The sequence below is a fragment of the Notamacropus eugenii genome, chromosome 6 (genome assembly GCF_028372415.1).
Source record: "Notamacropus eugenii isolate mMacEug1 chromosome 6, mMacEug1.pri_v2, whole genome shotgun sequence".
Taxonomy (NCBI): Eukaryota; Metazoa; Chordata; class Mammalia; order Diprotodontia; family Macropodidae; genus Notamacropus; species Notamacropus eugenii.
Window position 1 is genome coordinate 303,560,077 of NC_092877.1, and position 21,241 is coordinate 303,581,317.

A 21,241-nucleotide genomic window follows, 5' to 3' on the forward strand; every position below is an offset into this window, starting at 1 on the left:
TATTCCAACTTTGAGCCAGTTCCGATAAAAGTAAAATTCAAGTGCTCCCCACCCCACCTCCCTCCTCTTCCCTCTACTATCAAAGCTCTTTTTTACCTCTTTTATAACTTATCCCATTCTACTTCTCCTTTTCCCTTCTCCCAGTACGTTCTTCTTTCTCACCCCTTAATTTTATTTTAGAGGTTTCATTACATCATATCAATTCAAACCCACACCCTCTGCCTATGTATACTCCTTTTAATTGTCATAATAATGAGAAAGTTCCTAGGAATTATGAGTATCATCTTCCCATGTAGGAATGTAAACAGTTTAACCTTATTGAATCCCTTGTGGTTTCTCTTTCCTATTTACCTTTTTATGCTTCTCTTGAGTCTTCTGTTTGAATGTCAGATTTTCCATTAAGCTCTGGTCTTTTTATCAGGAATGTTTGAAAGTCCTCTATTTCACTAAATATTCATTTTCCCCCTGAAGGATTATACTCAGTTTTCTTGGATAAGTGGTTCTTGGTTATAATCTTAGCTCCTTTGCCCTCCAGAATATCATTCCAAGACTTCTGATCCTTTAATATAGAAGCTGCTAAATCTTGTGCTATCCTGACTATGGCTCCAGCATATCTGAATTGCTTCTTTTTGGATTTTTGCAACATTTTCTCCTCATCCTGGGAGCTCTGGGATTTGACTATAATATTCCTGGGAGTTTTCAGTTTGGGATCTCTTTCAGGAGGTGATCAGTGGACCCTTCCAATTTCTATTTTGCACTCTGTTTCTAGGATATCAGGGCAATTTCCCTTGCTAATTTCTTGAAAGACAATGTCTAGGCTCATTTCTCTTCATGGTTTCAAGGTGGTTCAGTAATTCTTAAATTATCTCTCTGAATCTATTTTCTAGGTCATTTGTTTTTCTAATGAGATAATTCATATTTTCTTCTATTTTTTCATTCTTTTGATTTTATGTGATTATTTCTTGATGTCTCATTGAGTCATTAACTTGTACTCACCCAATTTTGATTTTTAAGAAGTTATTTTCTTCATTGAACTTTTGTTTCTCCTCTTCCATTTGGCCAATTCTGTTTTTCAAGCCATGTATAGTATAATATAGTTTATAATTATATATTATTTATTATAAATAATAAGCTTGTTTTATTTCTTAAATTCAGAATAAAATAGAATTTTAAAAATAATTTACATATTTATTTAGAATTATATATAATTAAGTGCAAAATTATAACATTGTACTTAATTATGTATTTATAATTATAAAATTTTACATCACATGCCTTGATATGTTTTATAATTATATCCATATTTATATAATTTTTAAATTATATATAATTAAGTGCTAAATTATGTCATATTGGCCCTGTGTTAAAATTCAGTACTTAATTATATCTAATTTATATTTAGATGTATAATTATAAACAAATTACATAAAGTGTAACAAATTTACAAGTATATATGATGATAAGTATATACTTTATGGTTAATTATATATAGTATGTTTATGCATATATGTACACAATATGTATACATATGTATTCACTCATATAGGTAATAATTTTCCACATTCTTATAATAAATTCTTTCAGAGCAGAAATGGTGGCATATACTTCCTAGCATATCATATAGATTTTTTCCATGGTAAAAAAAGACAATATTGAAGTGTGGTAGAATGGAAAGGACATTGAAAAAGGTTAGCATAGTGCATGGCATGTAATGGGTACTGAGTAAGTAGTAGTTGACTGACCTATCTAAATTCTCTTACTAAGTCAACAAGCATGTATAACCACAAGGGTTGGGGTAGATGAATTTTAGTCTCTTTCACTTCCAGAATTCTGAAACTGTAAATATATAGTGATGAGTACATAGTAGGCATCAAAATAAATGTTTGTTGGTTAATAAGTCACTGAATAAAATCTTATAGAAGTTCACACACAACTTTCCCTATGTTTCCATATTTTGCCCACTTCATCTCTTGGGCTTGATAGCTTCAATGTTCCAGGACCTTTCTGTTTACTAGTAAGAGATCCAGACATTACAATTCCTCGCATTTTCATTCTCTGTTCATATTTTGCTATTCTGCCACCTTTAACTTCTGGATACTTTGCTGTGCTTTGTATTTGAAGAATCAGTAGGGATTGATGGACAAGCCACCTGAGTTAATGTCCTTCTTTGATGTATATATCTGAGCCATAACTTTTTTGATCTTGGTACTTGGACCCTTTTCTGAAGAAGCCTCCACTTCTGGTGCAGAATGCTTGCTCCAGTCTGAGCCTAGAAGTTCCTTCTGTTAACTTTCCAGAAGTCAGTACTCCATTTAGGGGTTCTACTTGCAGAAATTCTTTGGAACACACTAGTGTACCAGCTGAAAAGCACTGAGGTGAACCCTAGCTTATGAATTTATTATAAGGAATATGTCAGCCTTGCTTAGATTGTGTCTGTTACTTCCATTTCTCTCCCAGACCTCTTCCTGTCCTAGAGGATATCAGATGAATTGGACAGAATGTATTCTTTCTAAGGTCCTGACTTAGGATACTCCAGTCTACAAATTTTACGTTTGAACATTTCTCCCTAAAAAGCTCTAACACTTTTAGTTTTCCATCCATGGGTATAAGCAGGTATAGCTGTTTTGTGAGTTAAAAGAATTAACATTATCACTGGATCAATCTGTAGAAATCTATATTCTTTATGACACACACACACACACAAGCACAGAGATGTGTGTGTGTATCTATATACATAAGAATATAGATATACACACATATGCACACATGATAACCATATTATATATATATACATATATATATATATATGTATGTTTCTCTTAAGATGATAGTGACTTAATGACTTTTATTGGGAGATGGAAAAGGATCCAAGAGCCTGGAATGGGAGGGAAGAGCAAGTTTACCAAGAAAACATAGAAAGGTAACTTTGAAGTCAATATTCTGAACAAACCTACATATTTTGTCTGACACGTGATATTTTTTTTTTTAGGGGCGTTGCTACAATGGGGAATGCAAGACAAGGGATAATCAATGCCAGTACATCTGGGGAAGCAGTAGGTTTCATTTTCCTATTATTTGTTATATTTGTGTCCTTTTCACAAATCCATCTTTCCCAGTTTTGCAACATGTCATTTTCTTCTTGAAAAACTGTGAGAAAAATGATAGAAGTTATGTCCATGGAAGTGGAAAATGTATAGTCTTCCAATTACAAGAAATAAATAAATCTATACCACTGTCTCATGCATGCAAATAGAAGATGATAGGTGATTCTTTCATTCAGTTTTCTTGTCTTTCAGAACTTCTCTTTTAGTGAGATCACACTGAATTGCAGTGGTAAAATTCATGATGATCTAACGTCGTTGTGATTTACTTTATGTATTAATCATACATATGTACATATACACATAAGAGTGTGTGTGTGTATACATATATATGTACATACATATATATGCACTTATTTATATAAATATACATGAAGCTCCCCAAGCAAGCCTCTAGGAACTAATTGTATGGCTACCTAGAAAATGTAGTTTACTATTGTGGCAAAGGTATCTCTTGGGATTTAGGATTGGGGGCATGAGATCTTGTAGCTCCTCAGAGTTTGTTAGTTCCTGGAAACTTGCCCAGGGGAACCTATACTATAGATATGTACATTATTTTGCTTTCCATTTCAGTGTCTTAGTTACCAATTATGAGGTGATGGTACTGATTCCTAAGCAGACCTCAGACAGGTTCACTGGAATTTTTGTGAAACTTTTGCTCTGCCGGTCACAAAGGAAGATTACCTTCCAGAGGTACAAGGTAGCTCATGGTATCTCACTCATTCTTTTAAGGAAATTCCCAAAGGATTTTCTCTTAGCAGCCCACATTTACTCTTCTTGGAAAGACTTGTCAATTCTCTTTAGTTTATAAAGGGCAAATTGGAAGGTAGAATACTGTTCTCTTCAGCTGTTAAAAGAGTAAAAGACCCAAGGAAGGAGAAAAAAAATGGCCAGAAAATCCTTCACTGTCCATTTTTTGCTGTGTTGTATTACCAGGCACCTTGACCAGGATCTGTCACTATTGATTTGGGCTGTAGGTTCTAAAGGAAATCAAAGTGCCAAAAATGATCCGAGGATAAGTGGATTCATCAGAATTATTCGTTGATGAAAGGTCTTTGTGTAACAACTTGCTGTTTTTTAACCAATCAAGCACTTATCAGATCCCTCCTATGGGCCAGTCCCCAACATGGGCATTGGGGATTCAAAGGCAAAAATGTAGTCATCCCTATCACTAAGGCATTTAGACAAAGCAAAAATATAAAAAGGAAAAATAGACAACAATAATAATGGCTGCCATTTGTATAGCACTTTTAAGGTTTGCAAAGCACCTTATACATGTTATATTATTATATCCATGGAATAGGCACTGTTTTTATCCCTGTTTTATAGGTGAGTAAACTGAGGTTCATAGAAGTTGTGACTAGGGGCAGCTAGTAAGTGTCCTGAGGATTTGAAGTCCAGCTTTCCATTTCAATGTTGCCACTTTCAAAAAAGAAATATAATTTTAAGGACCAAAGCACAGATGAGAAAAAAAACCAACCCTTGATGCCTGTAACAAATATAAACCCTAGAGTTAAGTGAGTTTTGTGTAGGTGCATTCATGAACTTTCCTGCTAGATATGCTTATATGTTGCCTGCATTTAGGAAGAAAATCATTTTCCCAAGGTTGAAATTATGAACGGAACTAACGCCTTCCTCTTATTTCCTTCACCTTGAAAAGAGGCTGCAGGGTCTGACAAGTTCTGCTATGAGAAACTTAACACAGAAGGCACTGAGAAGGGGAATTGTGGGAAAGAAGGGGACCGATGGATTCAATGCAGCAAACAGTAAGTGCTGAACCATTAGCAGGAGAGGTGCTTGTGGGGGTGTGTGTGTGTGTGTGTGTGTGTGTGTGTGTGTGCACACACGTGCGCGCATGCACGTATACAAGCAGCACCATTCTCCAGCTCCTAAACCTGGAGGGCGCCAAAAGAACGGTTAATGAGTTTTTCAAATGTGCAGTGATTTAAAAAATATTCTCCAGTGTGTACTTTTAAGTTGGTCATTTTAGTGTATCCTGATGCCAAATGGCCGAGAGCCTATCCTTAGCAAAAAACAGTAATGATGCATTAAATGCTGTGCTTCAAAGGGAGAATGTCCTGCACTAGAACAGCTTATTTAGCAACAATAATACTTTGCCAAAACATTGTATATTAAGTCATAATTTTTCATCTTAATAGGGCTGTAGTGGTGTATGATTTGTAGATGGAATGATGTAAAATTGTTTTGCACACAAAATAGAAACAGTATACATTTGAGGTGCCATTTTAAGTTAAACAGTCTGTATTTTAAACACCTACTTTGCACAAAACATTGCATGTTTTTAGGAATTAAGATTAATCTAATGAATGATCATATTGGAAAGAACGTTTTTCTTTTAAAAATTTGTATATTTTCCTTTACTAGACTAAGATAAGTTGAGAATTTTAAAATGAGAATCTTACTCAGATTTTTGAGTCTGCTTATCAAATTTGGGTGATCAGTACCACTAAGTAGTAAATCACAGATCAGAGCTCCATTTAAAAATTAATAAATTCAAATTTATTTAGCACTTATTAAGGTTTGCATATTGCTTTCATCGTAACATGACTTTCCTGGGGTCTCACAGCTACTAAGTGTCTGAGACAGGATTCATACACAGTTCTGACTCCAACTCCTGTACTCTTCCCAGTAGGCTATACTACCTTGATTCTTGATAATTGGGTAATTAATTTTCTTTGGTGAGGAAGAGAAGTTTCATGTTGTTGTAGCTTTGTTGATTAATCATGTCCAATTCATGTCCCATTTGGAAATTTCTTGGCAAAGACATTGGGGTGGTTTGTCATTTCCTTATCCAGCTCATTTTAAGATGAGGAAACTGATCAAACAGGGTTAAGTGACTTGCCCAGGGTTACACAGCTAGTAAGTATCTGAGACCAGTTTTGAACCCAGGGCCAGCACTCTATCCACTAAGCCACGTAGCTACCTGAAGTTCAATAGTGAAGAAATTTACAATAAATTTCATCTATTAAGTTTATTATCCTATTTCTTCACCTAACATGGCCTGCATAAAGAAAGATAATTTATTGTTGTTGGTTAGTTAATAAGCATTTATTAAGCATTTACTGCGTGTGAGGCACTGTGCTAAACAATACTCGGTATGGTCATATGATAGAGCAATCCAAAAGAGTACATCCGGTTGAGAAATGAAGAGATGACTGGCCTGAGCATCTTCCTTAGAACGGATGTTTAGGGAGAAGCTCTCCACTCCAACTGCCAATCAGACAAGCCCCAAGGGTAGAATGTGCTGATGAGGTGTGAGTACCAAGACTGATTGATCTTCCAGGATGATGAGGTTCCTGGGGACACGATGGAAAAGCCCACGGGAAAGCAGTCAGATGGGAAATGAAGAGATGATTCAAGCACGTTGCTTATGTCATTGAGAGTTCCCCACAGCTAGTTTAAGGATGATGTCCCACCCTTGGCAGTTTGATAATGTGCATCTCTCTAACGCTAATGGCTCTTAGGACCAGCAACATTTCAACCTGCCAACAAATTATTTCTCTCAAACCATTTCTTAAGCTTAATCAAAGGAATGGATGAAATTGTTATTCAGAAAAATAAAAACATTAGATATTTAAATGGTTGTAATCCCCCCTTTTATGTTTACAGTGATGTGTTTTGTGGCTTTTTGCTCTGTACCAATCTTACACGAGTTCCACGAATTGGCCAACTTCAGGGAGAAATCATCCCAACCTCCTTTTATCACCAAGGTCGAGTAATTGACTGCAGGTAATGTATTATATATGGAAAAGTTCAGTTATTTGGGGAGTGAAATTTAAAGAGACAAAATCGGAGGCAAATAAATATCAGGAAAATTGGTAGATAGCTTCAATAATTTTTTATTCATATTTTGTCAATGCTTTACTTTTGAAAATTCCTAACAGTATATACTTAAAGATTTGTTGTTGTTTTGTCAGTTAGTCATGCCCAATTCTTTGTGACCCCACTTGGGGTTTTCTTGGCAAAGATACTAGAGTGATTTGCCATTTCCTTCTCCAGCTCATTTTGCAAACAAGGAAACTTAGGCAAACAGGCTTAAGTGACTTGCCCAGGATCACACAGTTAGTGCCTGAAGCTGGATTTGAACTCAGGTTTACCTGACTCCAGGCCTGCTGCTTTATCCACTGCACCACCTAGATGCTCATTTAGAGATTAATGAGTCTATTTATTTGTAGATCACCATTCATTCATTCGACAGATATTTATTACGTTACTAGATGTGTTCAGGATATTGTACTGTTAAATGTCTAACATCATGGTGCTGCTTTGTCACATGATTCAAGTTCATCTGATTAGAAATTGTTATAATTTGAGCAGTGAGTTTAAAAATTTGACAAAAAGTAGTTTGTCATACACTCTTTTCTAAAATGTGAGTAGTCCAGTGTGAGATTTGGTTGTTATTGAGTTGTTTCAGTCATGGGATATACCTGATTAATAAATACAGTTACATATGGAAAATATTTATAAACTATTACGAATGGCTATTTTTTGTGTTGAAACATCTATGAGTAGGAGGTATATAATCCAACTCAGTTGAGCAAAGGTCATGAGATTCTGTAACAAATGTACTGGACCTCATGTATTCAATTGCATGTTATCCCCTTTAAATCATTAAATCAACAAGCCTTTACTAAACACCTACTGTGTGCCAGACATGCTGCTTAATAGCTACCTTTGGAAGCTGCATGCCCATTCCAACCATACTACCATTGATGAAACTGAGGCAAATAGGATTAAGTAACTTGTCCAGGTTCACACAGCTAACAGTTGTACACATGTCTTCTTTTTCCAGTGGTGCCCACGTTGTTTTAGATGACGATACTGACGTGGGGTATGTGGAAGATGGAACTCCATGTGGCCCATCCATGATGTGTCTCGACAGAAAGTGCCTACAGATTCAGTCCCTAAATATGAGCAGCTGCCCCCTTGATTCCAATGGCAAAGTTTGTTCAAATCATGGGGTAAGTAAGGAGGTAACCAGAGGCTGAGCTAAGTCCCCTTTGGCTGTAGGCATTTTGTTCCTTGAAAAATTGAAAAGTTTTACTGAATTAAATTTTCGTATTTAGTGATTTTCTGTGTGATCCTGTGGCCTGCTGCATTTTACCCATTATTTATTGATATCAAGTAACTGATGCCTGACAAAGAAGAGACACTTACAGTCTAAGATGAATAAAACATGCATGCACATGCATACACACTCACACGCATACACCCTCACACACACAGGTACACATGTACTATAGTTTCCTGTTATTGTGTCCACAGGCTCATAGGAGCATTGATTTAGAGGTGGAAGGGACTTTAAGTCTCCATTTGATATATATGAGGAAACTAGGTGCTGAGCAGATAAGAGCCTTGCCCAAGGTCACACACACATAGTAAGCTAACCATTAGGATCTGAAGCTAGCTTCTCTGACTCTGAACTCAGCAACTTTTCCATGAATACTTCTCATCAAATATATTCTCGTTCAAAATATTCTTCTTTTGGGAAGCTGCATCTTCACAGCTAGAATGGATATAGTGCGTTAAAGCTGGCAGAGCACCTTTTTTTTTATCAACCCTCTGAGCTTGGTACTGCAAGTATGACAAGGCAGTAAGGTGGTCCAGATGCTGGAGACCAGGAACACCAGAGCTGAAAACCTTTCTCCGCTACCTAGTAGTGTGACCATGGGCAATCATTTTTCTGTTCTAGCCTCAGTTTCCTCATCTGTAAAATAGGAATGAAAATAATACCCCTTACTTCACAGGATTGTCATGAGGATCAGAAGCTATAACATCCATAAAGTGTTTTGCAAACCTTACGATGTCCTAAAAATGCTAGTAGTTTGTGAGTTATTTATTTATTATTAACATCCCTATTTTCTGATAAAGAAACTGAGATTGAGAGGTTAATTACTTGCCCATCATCACACAGTAACTATCTTGGGAGAGATCCAAACTCAGGTCTCATGATTCTAAGTCCAATTTCTTTGCCACACTGTGCGTCACCTTTCTAAATTTATGGACCAAAATTTGTCATTTTCTATTGGAAAAAGCCAGAGCAACTAAGAAGATGGAAGAAAGTTAATAAGGTCCCTTAAAGAGCTGTGCTGGATGGCCAGTACACTGTCCTGTACAGAGCAGGGCCTTGGTAAATGTTTGTTCAATTGAATTAAAGCTATTTGCTCTTTCAGAGTGAGGTTTAAGCCATGTCAGTGACTCTTCTCTAACCCTTTAGCATTCATTCAGCAAAAATTCAGGTGCTCAAAGAAGAGGCACCAGGTAGATCAACAGTATTAACTGGCACTTCATGAGTGTTTATGCTTTAAAAAGCACAGGCAGAGGAGTAGGAAGCCATCAACTAAGAGAAGGAAGGAAATAAGCTTTTATTAAGCACCTGCTATTTATGGGGCACTTTGCTAAGTTCTTTATAAGTATTATCTCATTTGATCCTTACAACAACCCTGGGAGACAGGTGCTGTTATTATCCCCATTTTACAGTTGAAGAAAGTGAGGAAAATGCAAGTTAAGTGACTTACCCAGGTCCCACAATTAGTAAGTGTCTGAGACTGGCTTTGAACTTAGGTCTTTCTGACTCTGGACCTAGCACTCAATCCACTTTGCTACTGCCAATTAAAGTTGGAATGGATTTGAGTGGTCATCTCATTCAATGCTTTCATTTTTATCAATGAGAATATTTATTCCCCACACAGCTTCTAAATTCTCTGGGGTCTTATTGCACTTCGATGCTACCTTAACAGTCACTTTTTAAAAAAATCCATAAGACCGTGTACTTGGGAAATCTACAGATATTTCCACCAAAGTCATACATCTAAGAGAAAAAGTAAATACTTGCCTAGTTTGATGCGGGGAAAAGGAAAGTCTGGTGGATCATTCAGCCATCAGGAAGGGAAAACGAGAGTTTCCCATGAAACTGGGAAGAAGATTCTAAAGTGATGACAAGAAAAAGAAAAGATCCCCTCAAAGTACATAGAGTAGGGGGCTAGGGAGGGGGAACTATTGAATGGAGACCTCAGGTGATGGATTAAAGGAGCTCCAGACTCCAAGGAGTTAGATGTTCTTTCTTACTGCTTTTATTGTCTCTAAGCCTATGGACAAAGGAAGGACAGAGAGATTTTGAAGTAGTTCATGGTATCTTTTTTTGCATTTACCCTACACTGGCATTAATCCTAATCAGTTTGTTTCAACTGTTAAGATTAAGAAATCCATTTATACTAATAAGCTTATATCCTCTTTAGTAAGCCTTCTCTCTTTGTGCAGTTCATATGTAGAGAGATAAAGGCTTCAAGAAATATCACACTGATCCCTACTCCCAAGATTAGTGTTCTTCAAAGCTTTGCAGAAGCTTATTTATTCCTTCTGAATTTCATCCCACTTCAGTATAATGGCAGAAACTTAGAAATTAAAACAGCCAAACTTCGCTGAGTAGTCAGATCTCAGAAGGCATCTTTCTGACTTGTGTGACAGATCACTGCCAGTCAGTCACCAAGCATTTGGCAAACATCTGTTAGGTGCATAGCCCAATGCATTGTGTCAAGGGGCATATATGAAGGAACTATATAGTCTTAGGTGCTTGCCTGCAAGAATCTCATAGTCTTGTTGAAGTAGACAAGGAACAATAAAATTAGCAAGTGTGTATATAGTATGTTAAGGTTCCTAAAGCTCTTTACTAATATTATGTCATGTTGTCCTCAAAACACCCGTGAGAAAGAGGTAAAATCCTCACTTTATAGATGAAGAAACTAAAGCAGACAGAGTTAAATGGTTTACCTAGGTCACATAGTGTACAAGATGAAATTTGAACTCGATTCTTTGTAAGTCCAGGTCCAGTGCTCTCCCCACTATGTCCCTTAGCTTCCTCTAATAATCAGTGAACAGTAAGCATATTATCACGTGCTAAACTATATAGGAGAGACTTTTAAGGGTTGTAGCAGTAGAAAGAGGAGCTGGGTATGAAAAGTAAGAAGTAATCAGAGAAGGCTTCATGGAAGAGATGGGACTTTACCTGGAAGGAAGGAAAGAAGGAAAGAGAGATTTATTAAAGACCTACTATGTGCCAGGCACTGTGCTAAGTGCTTTACAAACATTTTTGAACCTTCAGAGGTAAGAGCTATTATTATTCCCATACAGCTAAGGAAACTGAGAGATTAAGTGACTTATACAAGGTCACACGTTAGTAAATGTCTGAGGTTGGATTTGAACTCAGGTCTTCCTGACTCTCGGTCCAGTGTTGTATCACCACCAGCTGCCTCCTGGGAAAGGTGGGTATGTTTTGGATAGGAAGAGCTGCCCTGGGGAGGTAGAAGCAGTATTGCAAGCCAGGGAAAAGGAATGATTGACACAGAAATAAGATCATTAATGTATTTGGGGGAAGAGTCAAGAGCCAGGTAACTGCAGAAAGTGCATATTGGGAAATAAGATTGGCTACAGATGACCAGCTCATAAAGAATGTTCAAACTGAAACTAAGTTGATAATGGTCACAATTAGAAACAATGGGTCTTTGAAAGCTTTTGTGTTGAATATGTCGAAAGTAATGTTTCCAAAGGGGTCTGCTAGGGAACCTTGAGTCATAAATTGAGAACTGGAAGGGACCATGGAAAGCTATTGAATTCATTCCTGTCATTTCATAGCTAAAAAAACAGACTTAAAGATGACAATGTCTGTTCTCCAAGGACCAAACTAAAAGCAGAGAGTCGGGAAGGGTGTCTATTGGTGAAATGTGTAGCCATGGTGACCTATTAAACAGATCAAAATACAAAATAGCTCTCAATCCTGTGTGCCAGCCCCTCTCATCCTTCCCTACTCCCAGTTTCCTTAGTGGAATGGCAGGGGGTGCTAAAAACCACACACAAACATGATTTTACTATTAGTAGTTGTAGTGTGTGGCTTCTGTTGGTGATCAGCAAGTTGATGTCTTCAAGGAGGGAATGAAACTCATCTAGCACAGGAAGGCAATATGCCATTGAGGGTGGGTCCTCTTTGGGGATGTCCAGAAACACATGGATGAGAGTCGTATCAGAAAAAATGAAGAGGTAAGCATGCACTGGGGTCAGCACTGGCAGAGATTCTCCACATTATTGTGATATCAGACTTATTGAGTGTCATCTTCATTTTTCGATCCACCAAATGTTTCTGACACATTATTTTTGCCACATATAATGAATGTTCAGGACCTTGGAGAATACTTTAAGGAAATTTTAAATAGTTTGAAAGAGCTTGAAATTATTTTCCCACTTAGTTTGAGTTGTGTAATTTAGCAACAGAAGCAGTGTAAAGAAGAACTTAAAATGTAACTATTTAACCTTTGGCCAGTTGGAAATGTGAGACTAGTGACAGCAAAGCTAACTCTTTATTTAAAGACTTTGTTGTTAAGTCATTTTCAGTCTTAGCTGAATCTTCATGACCCCATTTGGGGTTTTCTTGGCAAAGATACTAGAGTGGTTTGCCATTTCCTTCTCTAGCTCATTTTACAGATGAGTTTCCTCTGAGAAACAGGGTTAAGTGACTTGCCCAAGGTCACACAGCTAGTAAATGATTAATAATTAAGATCTCCTAGTTTACATCAGAAGAATAATAAAAGTACCCAGCATTTTGCTCTCTCTGTGTGTGTTTGAACTGGAATGGAATGGAGGAAGGGTTTCCTTCTTCTAGATGACTAGTAAAATTGAAATGTCAGCCTTCGTCTACAGAGTTCGAGGTGGGGGGCGGGGTGCAAGAATCTTGTGACTTTATCGTTGCTATTCCAGAGTGACTGAGCAACGAGCCACAAAAGAAACCACCTGATAACCACAAAAAAACCCTCTTTGTTCATGTTTTCTCTCACACAGGTGTGTAGTAACGAAGTCACCTGCATTTGTAATAACACCTGGGCAGGGACAGACTGCAGCATCCGAGACCTTATCAAAAAACCTCCAGCCTCGAAGGATGATGGACCCAAGGGTTTGTGATTTGAGTTCCTTTTTATATTTAGATATTTAGATAACCTTTCCTCAAAAGGCACCAACAGAGTGATAGCACAGTTTTGGGAGGAGATAGAAAATATTTTTCTTTAAAAAAAAAAAATGTCCCAGGCCCTATAATGAATATAATTGTAGTGTTCTAAATGTCACGTATTGACAACTGTCTTTGTCTGTGCTCTGTTTCAACATTCCAGACCTCATGCCTGAGGAAAAATGAGCTTAAGGACCTTCCTTCTTTCTAGGTTTCTCTCCTTTAATCACATTCTTTCTCATAAACATGAGAATTTATCATTTACAACTTTTCATAGATTTCCCAATTGATGGACAAATCATACTGTCCTCACAACAGTCCTAGGAGGTAGTAGAATAATTACTTTTAAAAAAAATCTCCACTCTATAAATGAGGAAACTGAGTCGCAAATGGCTTGCCCAGGGTCACAAAACTAGTTGATGGCAGAGAGGCATCTAAAGCCCTGGTCACCTGATTTCCATTCAGGTGCTCTTACTCCAATGTGGCACTGCGTCTTTCCTTATGTTGTTTATTTATTTTTACATTATCGTCCTCCCCTCCTATTCTCCTTTTAGAGACAAATTGAGGCCTAGAGAGATATTGTGTGACTTGCCTAGAGTCATAAAGCAGTAGTGTTAGAAGCAAGATTTGAACCCAGATTCCAATTAATCATCTAGGTCTGATGATTCTAAGTTTGGTGAATTTTCCTGCTTCCTCTTGCTACTTCTGTATCAACATTAGAAAAGGTATATACTATCATGGCACAGATCTTTTCAGCAGAGCCTTAATCTATTCCATTAAATTTCTTAATTTTATTCTGTCCTTGAGGGAACCTTTGGGACCATTGTTCTTACAGCTAAAAATAATATGTATTAGAAATGTATTCACATGTACACAAACCTACATACATATGTACATGTAGATCACTGAATGGGTGTTGCTGCAGTCAAACTGAGACCTGGGAAAGACCTTAATGGAAAGGTCCAAATCTCCCACTGCATCTAGGGCCATCTCTAGTCACCCTGATCTATATCTGGCCACTGGACTCAGATGGCTCTGGAAAAGAAAGTGAGGCTGATGACTTTGCACAGCCCTCCCTCACTTAAATTTGATTCCTTTGCAAGTCATGGCATCACCTTCCTGTTGTCATGGTCCTCTTTGAGAACAAAGGACAAACAGCAGCAGGTACATGTATATGTGTATATACACATGTACATGTGTATATATATAACATGTATGTGTGTACATAGACACACATATATACACATACATATGTGCTCATTTTCTGATGCTTTTGATCTTAGAATCGAATCTGAAGTCTAAACACAATAATGCTAATATTGCCCTATAAGGACAGGGGATGCATAATGTTGTACACTTTTCATTCTTCCAGGAAAGCTTAGTATCAGAGTTTCCTTCAATATTCAGCTAATTGCAGGAGTGTGGGAATCATTAAATAATTGCTATGCACACCCAAGGGTAGAATGTATTTCTTAGATGACATGTTTATTAAGTAACGAAGAATCATTCTGTTATTTAGGGTAGCATTTGTTATGATCATTGCTCATAACAGTTACAACAGCCATCAAATAATTACTGACTACATACAAAACCATGCGACGTTGTGTACGGGGGGAAAGTATGATCAACTTTCCAATATTGCTAATAATAGTGGGATAGGACAAACCAGAAAAGTCTCCGTTTTCATATTCAAATTTGTAAATGTTAAGGATTAAAATAAATTCTGCTTGGATTGTTTTCGTTAATAGTTTTTTCACATTATAACTATATTTGGAGTGCCATATGGAAAGGTTGGCCAGTTTTCAGTAAGTATTTAAATTAAATGTAAAATTCAATTAGCTCTATGGATCTGGGCAATTACCTACTTTATTTTCCCACTGTTTGAATTTTTAAAGACAGAGTAATTTTTATAATTGCACTAACAGAGAGCACTGCAAACCAAATCCTTCTAAACTGTGCACCCTTTTCTTCTAAGATATATTCAGACAGTGCACATCTGTGCTACCACAGCTGTGTTGTGCATAGTCCTGACACTCTCCAAAATTAGTTCAAAGCAAGAGACCCAGGAACGGACCCAGGCCAGGTGAACTGAAAAACACAATCACTTAGTGCTCCCCCCATTCCCAATTAATGAATGGTCTGTAGAAACCCTTAGTATGACTTGAGCATCAAGTTGCCTGGTATTTTTCCTCTCTCGCCACTACATCAAAAGTTTATTAAACACTATGTAAAAATATTTGTAAGGATCTCATGGTTACCTTCTGCAGATGGGCAAAATCACAAAACCCTGCTATTCGTTTTAGTTGTACTTTGAGATCCATTGCTTAAGCCCATGCCTTAGTTTTTTTTGATCCAGAAGTGTTAACTCTGTAAATAGCAATGCAGTCAAGATGTCAAAATATGGCCCTAAATACACATGGCCTATGGATGTTGGCATAGCAAAGGGAAGGAAGAAAGCTGGTGGGAAGAGTGGCTTTATAGCTTTCAGAGCTTGGATTGGATGGGTATATTTAATGCATATTTTACTGATTTACCCCTTAAGAGGGATAGTGTCTGGACCTGTGATTTCATCCATTCAGGGAAGTCCTGGATGGTGAAATTCTCTACCTAAGCAGGTGACTTCAGCTAGGGATTCAAAGGATAGTGCAGTGGACCTGGAGTTAGTTAGAGATGGGTTTAGATGTGACCTCAGACACACTAGCTGTGTGATTCTCACTCGCTAGTCACTTAACCTCTCATGGACTTAGTAACTTCATCTCTGAAATGGGGCTAATAATGACACCAACCCCTCAGGGTTATTGTAAGGATCTAAAGAGAGAATGTTTGTAAAGCTCTTAGCAAACCTTAAAGAACTATATGAATATTAGCCATTATTCTTCCTCTTAGGTCTTCATCTTCTCTGCAACTTCTAGTCTCAGAGAATTATCTAGAACACAAAAAGGTCCAGAGACTTGTCTATGGTCACTGTTTGGCCAAAGTGGGGTTTGAAGTTAGGTCTTCCTGCTTCCAAGGCCAACATTCCATGTCCTTTACCATCCTTCCTCTCTTGTTTTAATATGATTATAATATTAAGATTTTAAAAGAATTACAATAACACTTCTTTCAAGCTCTTATTATTTTCTCTCTCTCTCCCTTCTTCACTCCCCCTCTCCTTTTCTTTTCCTTTCTTTCCTTCTCCCCCTTGAGAGACAATCCCTTGCTTACTTTCCATTAGTTTTCTTGAAAAGAAATCTAGATCGACCTCCAGAAGCTAAATTTAGTAAACACAATGCTCTAACAAAGGAATCAGTCCTTGATCTGCTCGGATTTTTTTTTTTTGATACCTTAAACTTTTATAATTACGTTAAAGAAGATGAGGAAGATTATTCACATATTGTTCCTCTAAGAAAGATGGAGGTAACTCCTCATGGAGATATTGTCATAGATGAGCACAGGAGCAGCACTATCTCATCTTGCTCAGTGTTTTGCCCTCTCAGGAACCCCTTGTGCACCTGCGATACCTGGGAAGGACCACCTGCTAACCTTTTCTTCTCCATTTCCTCTATTATTTAAATTAAATTCCTGGAGGAAGCTCTAAGATTAAATTAGAAATTAAATTAAGTTCTTGAAGAAAGCTCTAGGAGTAGTGCCCCATTCTGGAGAGAATAATGTTCACATCTGCCCCTGGATCTCCCTTTGTCCCTGCAGGGAACAGTCAATGTCTCAGCTGCATTGATTTTAGAATCATTAACAATCCTGGTGAAGTTTTAACATGTTGAGTAAAAAGAAAATGCTGTAACTTAATAGGAATGAGCATCAGCTACTACATTAGATAAATGGTTCACTTACCAGAGTAGTCAATGTTAAAGGAGGCTATTTGGGGACAACCCAAAGACACAGTTTCCCAGGGCTTCTCATAGCTCTTCAGCTGCTTTGGAAAGCTTGATTGACATCTTGATCACATGCATATTTTGTCAGATGTCATTTCATGTATTGGGGGTATGATTGGGAGTATGCTTTGTGATTTTGGTTGTTATATTTCTTGTGAAAAGGAGAATCGCAATAGTAGATTAGTTAAGTTTTATTTTTATTTGACACATATAATGGTTAGATGCCCTTTTATACTTAGTGCCCTAACAATACATAGTCAAGGAAAAATAAGCCCTTTACATTTGCTTTATCAAAGCAATTGTAGCATCTGAAGAGATCTAAGTATCATCTCAAGGCAAAACCTTTGGCTGTAAGCTTTTATTTTACTGTAGGATGGAACACACACAATCTCATTTTCTCTGTAACTTTGACTTTGCTTCCTAAATTGGTTTGGATGGTGTTATTATGAGAGTCATTATGGACCATGAATGGGGTTGAAATCTTACACCTGCCATTCATCTGTGTAACCTCGGGCAAGTTGCTTAACCTCTCTATGCCTCAATTTCCTTATAAGTTAAATGAGGGGAGTTGAAATAGATGACACTTTTAAGGTCTCTTTCAAGTCTAGATCTGTGATTGTGTGAGCTCAGGTGGTTTGTGCTTCTCCCAGAATGTTCTCCAGACTCAGCAGTTTACCTGTGCAGACTGAGCTGGCTTAGTATATTCTTCTAATAATATTTTTCTAATTAATAATGATAACTTAGATCTATATAATGCTTTAAAATTTAAAAAAAAACCCACCTCTCTCATAGCAACTTTCTGAGGTATCCAGAACAAGGATTAATGTCTTTATTTTACTGATAAAGAAACTGAGATTCCAGGAGGCTTGTTCATGGTCAGACAGTAAGACCAGAGTCAAGAAAAGCACGTGTTTCTTGTTATAATAACAATCTGTCTGAAATGAACTATGTAATAGAATCACAGAATTGGAAAGGTGTCTCAAGAGCTACCTCATCCAATTGAAATTACCTCTGTAACATCTCTGACACCTGGTTACCCAGATTCTTTTTGACCACCAACAATGGATGAGCTAGGTGGTACAATGGATAGAGTGCTGGGCCTGGAGTCAAGAAGACTCCTCTGCCTGAGTTCAAGTCTAGGCTCAGATACCTACTAGCTATGTGACCCTGGGTAAGTCATTTCTCTCTGCCTCTGTTTCCTCATCTTAAAATGAGCTGGAGAAGGAAATAGTAAACCACTCCACTATCTCTACCAAGAAGATCCCAAAAGGGGTCATAAAGAGCAAGTCTGGACTGAAAAATGACAAAACCAAAGAGAACCTTCCTTATATCGAACTGAAATCTGTTTCTCTGCAATTTCCGTTCATTCTTCCTAGTTCCATTCTCTAGATCCAAAAGAAACAAATTTAAACTCTCTTTTACATGGCAGCCTTCTAAGGACGACAGAGAATGCTTGTTCTATCTACCACTGAAGCTTGTTGTGAGCAAGGTGTTTTTAAAACCTTAAACACCACCCCCCCCACACAAACATGCACACACACACATGCACACACTTACTTCCCCTTCCCTTTATCCCAGTCTTTTCTTCTTCCAACTAACCAGTCCATATTCATGTAGTTAATTGTCATATGATTTCAAGTCCTCTCATTGCCCTGGTCACAGTCCTCTAGATGTGCTCTGACTTGTTAATGTCTCTCCTAAGATGTGACTCCTCAAACTGTAAACTATACTTCAAATGTTGTCTGACTATGGCAGAATACAGCAGGGCTGTCACCTCCTTCATTCTGAATACTATTCCACTTATTGAATGTAAGGTCATAGTAGGCAGTCCCTTCACCCTGTTGACTAGCATTGAGTTTGCTGTCCCTAAGATTCTTGTCACAGCCAAGTTGTTTAGCCACACCTCCACTATTTTCAACTTAATTTAGTTGCTGTTTTTTAATCATATACAGCATTTTACACTTATCCATAGTAAATTTTGTCTTCTTAGATTCAGTCTGCCATTCTAGCCCAATGGGGCTAGAATGGATGCCATTAGTGACCATTAATTACCACTCTTTAGGTCCCCAAACTCGGTCGCTTCTGAATCCATAGCACAGTTCTGAATCCATAGTTCATATCTCTTTAAAGATGAATGAAAGCCTTTGTCAACTGATTTCTAGAAATCCACGTATAGGATGTCTACGCAGTCTTGTGAATTCACTATCACCAAAGGTTAGTGTGGAATGATCATTCCTGATGAGCCCAAACTGGCTCGTAATGATTACGCATCACTTCCTAAGTACCTATGAACTATACCCACGGATGTACTGGAGCCATATGTTACCACAGATTAAACTTAAAAGTGAGCTATGTTTGTTTTAGAGCATCAGCTGTTAAATGTTTATTGGCACACCTTTAGCTATATATGCCTTCATTACTTCATTCTAACATTTTACCTATTGTTCACTTGACGCTCATAGTTGAAGAGGCAGCGAGGTTCAGTGGAAAGAACATTGACTTTAAAGTCTGAGAACTTGGGATCAAATTCTACTTCCACTACTTTCTACTTGTGTGACATTAGACAAGTCATGAAATCTCCCTGGGTCTCAGTTTCCTCACGTATAAAATGAAAGGACTGGCTTACATGGATTTTGGGACCACTTCTTGCTCCCTTTATCGTCACAGGACACTTTAGACTTCTTTCCCCTTTTAAAAATCAGAATGTTTGCTTACCTCTAGTCCTGTCTCACGTTGCTTTTTCTCATAGTTTCTTAGAGCTCGCCAAGGGCAGCTCACCAATCATATCTGTCCGTTCTTTCCTTACATTGAGATATGGGTCATTCAGGCCTGATGATGCGAACTCCTGGAGGGCAACTAGGGGTTCTCTTACCATCTTCTCACTTATCCTTTATTTCTTTTTCCTGCTAACCATTTTGATCTATCCTTCTAGTCTGCAGATCATTCTCTTTGTCAGAGAAAACTAAAGAAAACTAGGGATTGAATAGTTCTACCTTCTTTTAGTCATTCCTTATTAGAATTCCACCCCCTCCAGAGAGTCATGCTGTCCCTTCTTTGTTTAGCTTTGTTTTAAAAGCCTTCCTGGTATCCTTTGCAACACATGCTAGCCTTAGCTGATTCCCAGTTTTAATATTACTGACAACCTTTATTCTTAAAAGTATATTTGTTTGGAGAGGAGCAAGATAATTCTATCCCACATCCAATATTTAGTGAAATTGGTTATATGAGAACTCTGGAAATAGTATTTCCTAGATAACAAATAATGTGCACTAGAGGTATACAGAATGAATTTAATCAGAAAGATTTGTTTGTGATTTCTTTATCATCTTTACTGTAATACGTGGTATCTTTTCTAGTTTTTTAATATACCCACAGCAGTCTATCTGGAATGCAACTGGCTGCCTTGTGAACTTAAATCATTGATATTTTACCAAATACTGAGCTCTCCTCCCCTCCTCTCCCCTCCCCTCTCTCTGTCTCTGTCTATCTGTCTGTCTGTCTGTCTCTCTCTCTCTCCCTCTCTCCTTCCTTCTCCTTTCCTCTTTTCTCACCTCTCTCATTTCTCTCTTCTTCCCCCTCCCCATTTTAGGCTAATTAGAATTAAATAAATTGTTGTTTTTCTGATGTGTTTGGTATAGTCCCTAAATTGAGAACAAAGAGATGTGGGAAGAGGAAGGATGTTGCAGTTATTAGCAGTGTGACCTTGGGAAAAGCCATAAGGGATCCCTCTAGTTTCCTCATCTGTAAATTGAACGCTCTGATTTACCTTTATGTCTTTGACATCTTCTAATAGTAAGAAGGCAGCCTTGTGGCAAGGGGACACCCTTTGAAGATGCCTAAAGTTCCTCCTATTGTAAGAATTTTATTTTAAAAAAAACAGAAGCTCTCTGAGAAAATAAACAAATGTGAAATCAGTTTCTTTCTGTAATCGATAAATTCTGGAAAATATCTTTATACTATGCCTTTTACAAAAATAAATAACAGAGACTATGATTTTTCCCATATAATAAATGAATGCAACTCTCCACTTTACCATCCACCAGAACTGTTATGATAGCTTCCAGTCACAATTTCTCACTTCTTCCTTCTCCCCCTCCCATGCAGATCAGTCTTCCTTCTGAACAGAATCTGGTTCTTTGTCTTCTTAGATTCAGTCTGCCATTCTGGCTAAATGAGGCAAGAATGGATGCCATTAGTGACCCTTCAAATGCTTAGTCATATTTAGTGGCGCCCTATTGCTGACTGAGTAAAGTACAGGC

General features: G+C 37.6%; 1 protein-coding gene across 3 annotated transcripts in view; it reads left to right on the top strand.

The window, feature by feature from the left end:
• ADAM23 (ADAM metallopeptidase domain 23) overlaps window positions 1-21,241 on the top strand; it is a 251,703-nt gene that overhangs the window by 207,777 nt on the left and 22,685 nt on the right. For all 3 annotated transcript variants that reach the window (XM_072617376.1, XM_072617378.1, XM_072617377.1), the window contains exons 20-24: window positions 2,990-3,053; window positions 4,762-4,867; window positions 6,732-6,851; window positions 7,915-8,083; window positions 12,951-13,062. In XM_072617376.1, coding sequence (XP_072473477.1) covers window positions 2,990-3,053; window positions 4,762-4,867; window positions 6,732-6,851; window positions 7,915-8,083; window positions 12,951-13,062 — 571 coding nt within the window. The remainder of the gene's footprint in view (window positions 1-2,989; window positions 3,054-4,761; window positions 4,868-6,731; window positions 6,852-7,914; window positions 8,084-12,950; window positions 13,063-21,241) is intronic.